This window comes from Larus michahellis, chromosome 2, assembly GCF_964199755.1.
Source record: "Larus michahellis chromosome 2, bLarMic1.1, whole genome shotgun sequence".
In the NCBI taxonomy this organism is placed as follows: Eukaryota; Metazoa; Chordata; class Aves; order Charadriiformes; family Laridae; genus Larus; species Larus michahellis.
The window spans coordinates 26,352,788-26,365,382 of record NC_133897.1 but is presented as its reverse complement, the minus strand read 5'-3'; the positions used below and the strand labels follow the sequence as shown (position 1 = coordinate 26,365,382).

The 12,595-nt window shown below is 36.2% G+C and overlaps 1 protein-coding gene across 7 annotated transcripts in view; it reads right to left on the bottom strand.

Annotated features, from left to right (window-relative positions):
- Positions 1-12,595, bottom strand: part of AKAP9 (A-kinase anchoring protein 9) — a 121,387-nt gene that overhangs the window by 32,357 nt on the left and 76,435 nt on the right. For all 7 annotated transcript variants that reach the window (XR_012585471.1, XM_074574647.1, XM_074574649.1 and 4 more), the window contains 3 exons: positions 11,187-11,398; positions 5,629-5,791; positions 662-874 (listed from right to left, as the gene is read on the bottom strand). Coding sequence is in view for 6 of the 7 variants with exons in the window: in XM_074574647.1 (XP_074430748.1) it covers positions 662-874; positions 5,629-5,791; positions 11,187-11,398 (588 nt within the window). In the remaining variant the exon portion in view is untranslated. The remainder of the gene's footprint in view (positions 1-661; positions 875-5,628; positions 5,792-11,186; positions 11,399-12,595) is intronic.

Sequence of the window (12,595 nt, the reverse complement as noted above, 5' to 3'; positions counted from 1 at the left end):
AACATAAAATATTAATTTAAGCTACTAGTTTAAGGAAGAATTAATAGATGCATTTATTTTATGAAGGTAAATGCTTTTTTTGAGTAAGCAATGTTAAATTACATTGACATGGTATTTATCCGGAATTTTCACCATCAGTGCTGAAAGCTTTCCTTACTGGTAGATAACAGGCTTTCCTTATACAACTTTCGTGCCATTCTTCCCCAAAAGAGGAATTTGTTAGAAAAATGTATCTTCTGTGTCTAAAATGAGCATGGCCATCACATGTAGTTCAATCATGTTCTGGTAGGTATGCTTGCTAGTCCCTCTAAAACTCTGAAAAGTATTTAGACCAGTATTTTTGGTGCTAATTTCAAGCTATTCCGTCTCCAGCGATAATAAAAATAAAAGCAGATGTTCAGAGGTATCAAGCTTTTGCTGCCTTAAAGAACAATAGCGATTGCTCAGCACTTCTGAAAATTCAGTCATTTTTTGCTTAAATATCAAGAAAAGTTATCAGGCTAACATTAGGTATCAGGTATTGAAGTATCACATTTTTTATTAATGATTATCACATTTTTATTAGTGATTACAAAGGGGGGGGGAACCTTCATCAAGATTACTTATTATTTTATTTGAAAGTATAAGAAAATCTCATAGAAAGATTGTGAGGAATACATACGCTGCTCTACTGGCCCCGCATCTGCTCTCATAGCATCCTTCTGTCTGGAGAGTAATTCCTTTTCTTCCTGGATCTGCTGCTGTTCAGCCTCTAACTCCTGCAATTTGTTACCTGTACACAGTAGTTCTTGCTCAAGATGGTCTATTACATCTATTTTTTCCTGGAGTTGTTTTTCCAGAAACGCTTTTTCATCTGCATAACCATCAATGAGGCCTGTAAAACATCGATTTTAGGTCAGGTTTAATAGACAATAAAGAAGAATTTGAATTTTTAGCATGGTGAAGTACCCATAGTACTCTCACACGAATGCATGTGCATGTTCAGTTGGCACCTGACAACTTCTACTCCTGTCCTTGCTATTCTTCCACGATGAAGGAATTCTAGGAAGGACAGCACAAGACCAAACATAGCTCTTAATTTTTCCTCATTTCAAGACCTCTGGAGCAAACAGGAACTCCAAAACCAAGGAAAAATAAGTGTGTAATAAACACACTTAATACATAATAAGAAATTTCAAAGAAATCAGAAATTTCAAAACAGTTCAGGTGCCGGGTGCCGTTTTAGGTGCCTCAAGACATTTGTCTGCCCTCAAACCACAGTTTCTGTAAGATCATGGGCCTCCTGTAGGTCAGGTATCATATAGACCCCTCCAACATCAGAAGACACCAAAACTGGCCATAGGTGTCCATGTTTAGCACCTGAATCACTCCCAAAAGCCCTGTAACAGTTGACATATAAGAAACAATTTAATTTCTTTACTATTGATGTGCAATTTTTAAAGTAGCACAGAACAATTAATGATCTTTTTAATGGAGAATTTCAGATACTACCTTGAGAATATGTCTCGCATGCTTTTAAAAACTGCTTCACAGTGAAGTAGTTTATTTAAGAATTAGAGGGGGAACTCTATTTTAGCTTTATCAATGATATTACGGCTGTAAGAAATGGCACCATCTTGGAACAATGTAGAGTGAGCACAAAGCTAAAGACTTAAGAAAAAACCTTGTGGGCTGCAGAAACTAAACCGAGATTCTGTAATAGCATCGACTTCAGAAGACACACATCAGTCCTTTCAGAAACACCTGACCACAGAACACAAAAGACATTTTTACTGAGTGACAGAAGGTGCTAAACAGGTACCCCAGATTTCCGTGGTAAGGTGTGTTCTGTCACGTCTGACACTGACAGTTCCAAAAGACAGGTAGGACATCAGTCATACGACGTCTAAACTTTCTGTTGGACACACACCTATCTCACACGTTTCTTCTTACTAATGCCAAAGTACTAAGTAGTACTTTTTCAATACCAAACTATTTGCTTTATGAAAATACTTTATCGGTATAACTCTACAGTCTTGAGGCAGTATTAATATGGATTTTACTCTGGCTTGAGAATATAGGAAAACTAAAGATATTTCCATTTGTTATCAATGTAGAAGTAAAACCTCTGTGAGCACTCGCTTTCGTATCAGAGGAAAGCTATCAAGAAGGAAATTAAGTAACTGCGGTCTTTGCATATGCAGTCTGAGAAGCATGAGTCTGGTCCTCACACGTATCAATCATGCACTGCTGACCAATCTTTTGTTCCAGACTTTCCACAGAGAACACAGACACATAAAAGGACTGGCTGTTGAAGCAAAAAAATGCTGAACTAGGAACTTCATTAACAGCATTTCAAAAATTTGAGACAATACAAATTCTAGTAGTTATTCCCACTGTAGCAGATGCTGTTCACGACGAGTATTTAACAGACTGGAAGTGAGAGGGCGTTCCCAGATTAAATGGAGTGCACAGCCCCTCCAAAAAGATATGAACAATGAAGTCTGCTAAGATCACATGTTGCGGTATTTACCACTGCCTTTTTTCTTTCTTTTTTTTTTTTTTTTAAGAGATGTAATGAAAGTTGTCAGAGTTCAGTGAACAAATTGGCATCAGCTTTTCCATCACATTAGATAAGTCATACCTGACACCACTGAAACACTAGAGGTTTGAAAATGCCTCAGCTGCAGCAGTTTTTGTGATAAGAAAGAAATGATCAAAAATGACACATTTTATCTCAAGAAAAGACAGAGTACCATCAGATGTATAATGAACTAAGACATTGTTCTGCGTACCTATCTAAGGAATTTGATAAGAGAATGTAGTTTGGCTTTGTCAGAGTATGCTCACAACTCAGTTCAATGAGCAGAAGAAATGAAGTAAAAAGAGTTCTACAGCATTTTTGTTCTGTTATATCAACACCAAAAAAAGAGGTGCCTGTCATTTATAAGTGCATTCATTTGAGGAGTTCATAGAAAAAAAAAAGGATGAAAAAAGCTTTAATCAATTCAGGAGTTAGAAAGCATTAAAGCAATAAGAGGGACAAATTAACTCAACTCCTGCAAAAGACTGAAGATTTAAATCTCTACATGTGACACAGATCTGCACCTAACTTAAAAGCTCAACTGTACAATATATCTGTCAAGGGCTAAAACTAACATCAAATTCTGCCTCTCGTATTCCAGAACTGTACATGAACCAAATCAACGCAGCCAGTCTGTCAGGTCTTATAAACTGACATTGCTATTGCTCTAATTAAAATAAAATTCCAGTTAAAATTTTTTGAAGATTTTTTCCACTTTATATGCTTCCAAGGTTTTTTTCCCCAAATAAAACATTATCAGATAAAATCCGGAGAGGAGAAAACATAGCTTCATAGCTCCCACTAGATTTTTTGTGTTTACTGTTCTTTCTTTTGCTAGCAAAAAATACATACTCAACCCATCTGTTGTATCTCCAAACTAGGCTCTGACAGAATATTTCAAGCATTTAATAGAATTTTACAGGTAAATTTTGCCTTAATTTACATATGGGCAGCCCCGTTACCTACAAACTGGCATCTAGTAAGAGTTCATAGTTTCTTTGCTGCTATTAGTTTTGTTTGCATAAGCTAATTTTATAACTGAAGTGCATTGCTCAAGAGAAGAACCCAGTTATTTTTAGATTTTTTGCTCGTCTGGTGGTAATAGGATAAAAATAATAATAAAAACATGAAAATAAAAAATGGATAATAAGGAGGTCTCTTTCTGTGGGATGTCATGTTCAAATACAATTACGCATGCCCTCTTTGCAACAGTCCTGCACAAATGGAAATGTATTTATTTATTGTAAATGAAAAGGCAAGCTCATAGTTCTCAGTAGGGAACCTGACCAAGCCAAAAAAAAAAAAAACAGATTCAGAAGGCAAAGCAACAGAGATAAGTCTGTAATAAAAACTTTTTTTAATAAATAAAATTAGTACGTAGTATTATTTTTTTCAGATGCTACTTGTAGGATTAAACCTATGCAGACAGCTCTGACATTGCAACAGATTCCCACCTTTAAATAAAACTGAACACTAACCTCTGCTTTGTCCTAATGTATTAGTCTATTTTACTTTATTATTGAAGATTTGTGAATAAAAATTCTATCAAGACAAAAATATTATCCTCCAAGGAAAGCAGCAACAGCCATAAAAGCTGCCTATGTTCTGAAATTCATCAATACTAAACAGTTTTGCAACTCCATCTGTGCAAGAATATAAATTCTTTGGTTACCTATGTTTTGGGGGAAGATTTCACCTTTTTTGCACATCAAGGTGTGTTCCCTACAAGATTATTTTCACTCTTCATTTAATATTTGAAAAAAAGTAATAATGCCTCTTTCAGATTTGAATCTATTCCCTCTGGAACCAATTTTGTTTGCTAAAGCTATTGAAATGCTGCAGCCAGTGCCGGTGCTGATGACACACAACGTTTATGCTGTGGGAACTGCCAGGCTACCAACAGTCCCTCGCACCACGTTTCAGACACATGGCTTTGAAACCTGCACTTCTTTTCAGGTTATGTGTGTCGCAGTTATTCATAGCGCATGAACTCACGTTGGATTATCTGTCTGTGTAAAAAAAAGAGGAAGGTTGGCAGAGGAGCACTCTCCAGGAATAACATTTGGCTATGGAACTAACTCTGTGCTCCCACTATGAAACAGAGAAGTCTGCTGAGCTTCAGAACTAACCAAAATATCTTTCTGCTTACTACTACAGAGAATCTACCTATAGGGCAGGTGGTTTTTTGCATCTTTTCCAGATGCTAATTACAAACAGATAATGGTAGAAATGCTGGGTAGAAACAAAACATTCAGCTATCGAAACAATAAAGCTACTTCTACAAAATAAATTGTCTGTCAGATTTGAACACATTTTCCTGATGTCAAAAAAGATTATTAGATTTCCTCTGTTGTAACACCCTAAAATTTTTACTCGCTGCAAATACACTTAAAAAGATCATTTCAAACAGAGTGCAAACTGAAACATATCACCGCCATATCATCAAATTCTGAGTCAAAGTTCTACTTTTTTATCTATATTTGTGTGGAACCAAGACAAGGTCAAGAGGCAGCAGGTACAAACTGAAATATGGGAAACTGCATTTCAGCATACGAAAAAAGAATATTTTTTTTTTGTTTTTCCCCTCTTTGATGGTGGTCAGACACTGGAAGAGGCTGCCCAAAGAGGTTGTGGACATTCAAAACTTGACTGAACACAGTCTTGGGCAACCTGCTCTACCTGACCCTGCTTTGAGGAGGGGGCTGGAATAGATGATCTCCAGGGGTGCCTTCAAGCCTCAACTATTCATGATTTTAAGTTCTTAATATTTAAGCTTGTCTGCACAAACAGACATGTTATGATGGAAGATATTAATTTTGAGGTTAATAACACATATTCAACCTATTATTTTCGTAAGTCAGACAATAAGTGAAACGAAGTTGGGAAACGGAATCACAGAGTGGTTGATGTTGGAAGGGACCCCCAGAGTCATCTTGTCCATAACTATGCAGAAGGCTGATAACATTCTAAAATTTGCAAAGAAATGGATCTAATTTGCAACTTCTTTACCCAATTAATAGGCAAGTGAGCGCAGAGTTCAACAACTCATTGAAAAAGCTACTCACCTTCAGCTTTACTAAGCTCCAAAGCCAATTGCTCTCTGGCTTTGGTTTCTTCATTAAGATGTTCTTGTAGTTCTTCCTGATACTTGATAAATTCTGTGGCCTCTTGTTGCTTTTTGAAGGACTCTCGCATGAGCTCTGTCTGCGTAATTTTAGCATGTTCAAGCTACCAGAGGAAAAAATTACAGAAGTTAGATAAACCAAAGATTTTCTGATAAATAAGTGTTCTATTATTCCTATTTAACTAACAGTTGCTTTACAGTGTGATGAGAAGTCTCACATAACTTTACTGAACATTCGGTAAGATCTTTACTGAACACACATTCTCAGACTACAACAGGAAGACTGACTCAGTACGAAAGTCTAAGCAAACAGGCTTTGTCAGTACAGTGAACTCAATGAGCCACCTGGCTAAATCCGTCTCTTTGTTCCGGTAATTCCTAGTTTATGAGCTTACACTAGATTCACCTTTATTTACATATGAGTTTTGTACTAAATACGAGTAAGCTGTCACCCATCACATACTTTGAATGGCTAAAAAACATTGCATAAAGCTGGCAGAAGTTTTGATATAAACTGACACAAGTGGTGCTTCATCTCTTTTTCTCCCTAAAATGAAGATAAATGATAACACCAGGAAAACGTGAGTTTTGAATATACCGCTCTTTTCCACCGAGGCAGTACAGCACGCTTCTTCCAACTGTTCACCTAACAGAATTATTAAGGATTTTTTTTTAATTTATCTCTGCTTGTCTGATGGGTTAATATTTAATATGTACTACCACAGATGTAGCGCAATCTCACTATGCCACTAACTACTGGAAAACCAGAACTGAAACGCATAAAATTGCATACTTACTGACCGGTTTAGACATAGCCAAAGTGACGATTTCAAAAAGAATTAAAATCAGAATTACAAAAGCAAAATAGTAGAGAAGGAACATTGCTCTAATGTTAGAATTTTTGATTACACAAAACATTCCTGTAACTTAACAGCAAACTGGTGTCAATTATGAAGATGTCTATTTCTCAACTGTTAACGTTTACAGCCTACATCCACCTCTTCAAGGGACACAAACACAAATTGTCAGAGCTGAACCAGGTATGAGTTCTTTGTGTGGCTTGTATTCAAAACAGGACAGCTTACTTTGAATAAGAACGATGTCAGAAAATGAAATAACACGTATTTCCTGCTCCTTCCCCCCCCCTTTTTTTTTTCTTTGTCTTTTTCATAGTATGGATATTGGCAGATATTTGTAAGATAGTAACACCTGCGGCTTTGCTACAGTTTCTATAAACGTATTCTTTCGATTTCTTCAAAAATAAAAGCTTTATCACCGTTTCCAGCTAAGTTCATAAGTATGACTAGCTTGCTTTAAAATCTCAGAAAAATGGGTTAGGAATATTTCATAGAACATTACATGCAAAATTATCCACTTATAAATAAAATTACACTTTGAAAAGAATGTCTGAATAATCAATACATTCTCTATTATAATACACAATTTAAATACTTGATTTCTTTTCTACAGCACTCCTTTTTAAATGGACAACAGTAACATAAACTATTTATTCTGACAGGAGTTAAAGAAAGGTATAAATACTGCAGATGAGTATCTGCACTGGTTTGAGATATTTTAAAAGTCACAGAATATTCTTTATTCTTACATTTTTAAGTGCTTAACAAAAGACCTATCTCAGATAAAAGGAAACATAGGATAGGTTTACTGTACATAGACAAAAATAAAAATGGCACCAAATGCGTCAAATACTCCAACGAAAACTTGGAATAAAAATTATTCTCCAGCTCTTTTCAGTAATAACTACTCACAGTATTATTAAAAATATGACACGGACAAAGCAAAAGAAAGCACAAACATGAACGTGATTTTTCAAGAACAAAAATTTCTTCATGGGATCCCTGGAAGCCATTAGCAAGCTTGTGCTAGTTAATATTGCTAGTCAGTGCATGAAAGCTCTAAGGGGACAATTTTAACTGACTGCAGCCTTCCCCCCCGCAATGTAGATCACTCACAGTGAGAAAAATGCAATGTAATAAGTAACACTGAAGTACTTTAAAAAGAGATCTCAAATCTCTCTAATTCAATATATTTCTGTTTCTGTTAAATTTCTTTTGTTAGAAAGGAAGAGAGAGAACTGTGTAATTAAAGCTTTTTCGGTGCCCATTAAAAACTGTCTAGGAAAAAAGCCTGTCAGCAGTACACAATAGCTTTAACGAGAGACAAGTTTATATCATTTTTCACTGCATACTCTGCTATTTAAGCTGGTCTAAAATACAATTTCTTTTACAAACTTTTATACTTACTGAATAGGGAGGTGTAGGCAAGGAGATTTTAGAGACAACTTTTAAAATGTGCCCATTTTTTTTGTGGCTGAAGTGAAAAATTGAAGTATTTACAACTACAGAATTATTCTCATCCAAATGTTCAGTGAAAGGAAAAGGAGATGGCAAAGGCACACGAGATTCAACCTCATATGTATCTTCTTCTTGGCCTTCAGTCCACAAAGCATTAAACAGATTAGATGCCCAGTAGGTGCGGTAAGAATCCATTCCAAAAAATATCGCTGCTGCTGTCTTCTCAACCGTCACGTGGGTATCTTATACTAGCTAGGCTGGTTTTTGAAATTCCTAACAGGAATTTGTCACAGAACACATACTTTAACAGTCGAAGACACGTATCAGCACTGCCGGTGACAAACCTACTGGGAATCAGCAGGAAGACTCAGATCATGTTCTCAAGCAGAGCAATTCAGGAGCAGAATAATCCAAAACAGAAAGGTGCAAGAAAACTTTGTATAGTGACTCCTAAAAATCCTTCTTAGAGAAGCTTCACATGAAAAAGCAAGAGAAATCTTCCAAAAGCAGCTGGCAGGTAACTTCCAAGACAAGGAAGCATAATTTTGTTTTACCTGCACAGGTACGCTGCAGCAGAACAGAAACTAAAAATGATTTTCCATCTCCACTACGGCAAATGAAAGAGAAATAGAGATATGTCATTATGTGCCTTCGTTCTTGTTCTTGGAGTAAATTCAACAGGAAGAACTTTCTCAAACTCTGCTAGTTGAAAGGCTTCCTGTTAGAATCTCCCAACCGAAAGACTTCAGGGGAGTGGCTTGATTTATTTACCTATACATAACACCAGCAGGTGGAATCTGAATTAATACACCCACTATATGCCCTGCCTGAAAGGATTCAAACTGCACTTCAGGTCTTAAAGTGTGTGTTCAGACAGGTCTCAGATACTTTGAAGATTTTGCCAGGTTTCTCTCCCTCTTTTAAGTTTATTTTAAGAGATGGGTACATGTCTGTATGCACAACACAACTGATTAAGAGGAAAGGTTAAAATCTTTTCTGCCTGTAATTAGTTTTAGATTATAAAATATCACAGAGTAGAAAAAAATAGAGTATTCAGTTTCTGAATGTTTAAAAATAATTGCCAAGTCATGTACGAACCCTTGATATATACAGGAACTGAATATAATCCAGTAAGCACACAAGCGATATTGAAAAGCAGACAAGCTTAAACACTTGCAAAGTACCTCTACAGAACAGCCAGAAAACACGTCAATATTTGTACTTAATACTGTGAGAATATGTGTAAATAGACTAACATTTTATTAACCTAAAAAACCCAAACAAACAACAAACTAAATATGACCATCAGTGGTAAATTCATATTTGTATAATCCCTATTAATGAAAAAATAGTGAGTGTATGTGTTTGAGCCGAAGTGTAACTCTGTTGCTGGTATTAACAAGGTCTCAGCTACAAAGCTTTGAAAGGAAAATAAACTTTCTTGATCAATTGACAATAAATAAAAATAAGCTACTTAGAATACACCGAGTACTTTCATTGGTATCATGAAAAGTAAGCAGTTACAGAATCACAGAATGATGCAAAAATCACAGAGTAACTGCAAAAATATCAGTCACGAAAGTAAAGTAATATAGGGCTATGTATAAAACTACTGCATTTAAAGATCAGCAGTGAAACGTTCAGAAAAAAGAACACCAAGTGGAATAAATAAATGACAATACTTTCATCATCGCAGCATGAATTCTTAATTACTGTAAAACTTTGAACTTGTTTTTCTTTGTCTGTATTATCTGCCCTTTAAATGCAAGATTTTCTATAAATGCCTAGCTGTATAATTTTTTTTTTTTTTTTTTTTTTAAGAACTCCATGTATTGGAGTACCTGCGTATCTTTTTCCGTTATTATGTAATTAAGCTGAAGAAAAACCTCAAAAAGCCAAACACCTCTCTTTAATTGAACTCATGCTCACACAGAAGAGAGCTGTTGTGGAATGAGTTTGTAAATAAATGCAATGCAGAAACCGATTCACAAAATCCACCAGACTACTTGCTTTAGTAAGCCGGGGGGGGTTGTTGAATTTGTATTTAAATTGCTTTTAACTTTAGTAAATCACAAATTAGCCTTTTATCTTTTTTTTTTTTAAAGAAAAGAGTATCACTTCATTTTTGAAGTATTTTTCCAAATCAACAAATACTTAAATGTTTAAAACTTTTAAAATGTTAGACAGCTGAATTTTCATATTACTTTTATCATCACAGATTTTTTTCTCCTTTCTTTCCAGTAGTTACGTTTTACGCATTTTACACCTAGAGACAAGAAAGCAACGACTGTTTAGGTAGCATCATTACTAGGTTAACTAATAGATGGGTCTGTAGCATAACACACACTGTATCCTTTGAATTCTAGTCTCAAATAGATTAAAGAGCTCACTCTAAAGACTGAGTTCTTCCAGAGAGCTTAAAAAGTTACAGTGAGATACAGAGTATTTACCTTGTACCTTCAAATTGAGATGTACAGGATCTAAAAGTAAGGCACATGATATAAGCAGGGTGATGTGAACCGACTGAACTAGGTACATCGCCCCCATTTCAACTAACAGGGACTCCAGAGAGCAACTACCACCCCACCGTGCAAAGTACCCCTGCAAACAGAAAGGAGCATATCCATACACTGCCTCTTTTTTGGATCATGAATCACATACCTCACATAAATATTGGAGAGCTGGAGTTGCAGACTCCTTTTCTGATAGCAAGGAGGATATGTGCTTAACTGGCCATGTTTAAATCACAGCTGGAAGAGACAGTAGGAGAGCTCCACCTTTTTAATGCAGTCAGTTGATTAAAAATGTCTGTCAAGAGAACTGGGCACCGTTCCCCGTAATCCTCCCTCTTCACAAGGGCCAGCTCAATGTGCCCTGACACCTCCTGTCTCATCTCTGGATTGTAGTAGAATGCAGATGACCCGCATGAGCAACGAAAGAGTGCCCTGGACTGACAAACATGCCCAAATTCAGGCTTCCTCCGCAGTCCTAACATGAATCTAAGTTCAGCAGTAAAGTCATGTGGGAGCAGGCTTTTTTGGGCACAGGCACTTGAAGTTTTCTTTCAGCTTTCAAAATGAGCCAACGGGTTTTAAGCTTATAAAAACACATTAATGAGAAAGAAAAATAAAATAAAAAAATTGAGACACAAAATTCAAAACGCTTCACTATTAGACCACCCTACCTGATTCGAAGTTTCATTGATGGCCTCCAGAAGCTTTTCAACAGCCGCTTGTAGTCGAGAACTGATATTTAGAATGAGTTCTTCGTTTTCAGGATCTATTTCCACTCCACTTTCTGCGAGGTGTTGGCTCAGCAGCCCTTCATCCGTAGCTCCGGACCACATGTTCATTTCATCGCCTCCCATACTACCACCATGATATGAGGAACAGGACTCTGCAGAAACAACAGTTAACTTTTCACACAGACTCTCAACACTTCAAAACATAAAAAACTGTACATCTGAGTTACGATTAGAAATACAAGTCATAAAACGAATAGAATATTTATGTTGGGCACAAAGACAGAAAGGGAAATATTGCATACTAAAATTTAGACTAACAAGATATACAATGTGTTGACTAAAAACAAGCCAAAGGGAAAGAGAAAGGAGATACTAACAGAGAGTATTTTAGACATCCTTTCAGTATGCTTTTGGGCTCTGAGGCTCAGCTTCAAACCTTTATTACTATCAGTAACCCTTACTACTTTGAATAACTTTCAATAATGACTTGCAAGATTGTCTTTAAAATAAAACCAGGTAAGAAAACCCAGACTGTCAGTCCCTGTTTCAGCAACGCCCAGCTACATTAGTGTGCCGTTGACATAAAGATGTTCAAGTTAGCGATTCAAAAGCACAGACTCTAGTGAATAAAGGGAAAGGCACACACATAATTCAGACAGCTTCTCAGGACAAACAGACTAGAATACAGAACATCAAAATTCAGCATTATTATTAGCGAACTGAAAATTGATTAAAGTGGGCAGCTGAACAAATCAAGTACAGTGCAGGAGGACTGTAACTGCCCCTATTAGTGGGCCAGATGGCACCTGCCTACTTCAAATCATAGAATGGTTCGGGTTGGAAGGGACCTTAAAGACCATCTAGTTCCAACCCCCTGCCATGGGCAGGGACACCTCCCACTAGACCAGGTTGCTCAAAGCCCCATCCAGCCTGGCCTTGAACACTTCTCAATCTTCCTGAGGTCTGATTCAGTTTAAGGGCATTATCCATTCTGTCTGAAAAGCAGGAGACACAAAGTTTGCCTCTGGTATTAAACTGATAGCAATTCATCTAGAATTGCTATATTTCAAATTCAGGGCTGTATTTAAGCAAGATAAGTGAAAGCAAACTCCTGAGTGTTTTTAAAAAAAAAATCACATTTTCAGTATGAAATAACAATACAGTAGTACATCACGATGGTAGATAACTACTGTTGATATCGTGTTTTAAAAATGAAGAAGTGTTATGTCATTAGGCTGTTAGATTTGAAATGTCAGAAATAAATGGTATTGTGGAAAGTTTTTTAAAATGAAAGTTTATTTTAATGAAGCATATTTCTGAAATATATTTAAAATAAAATAATGTGTTGT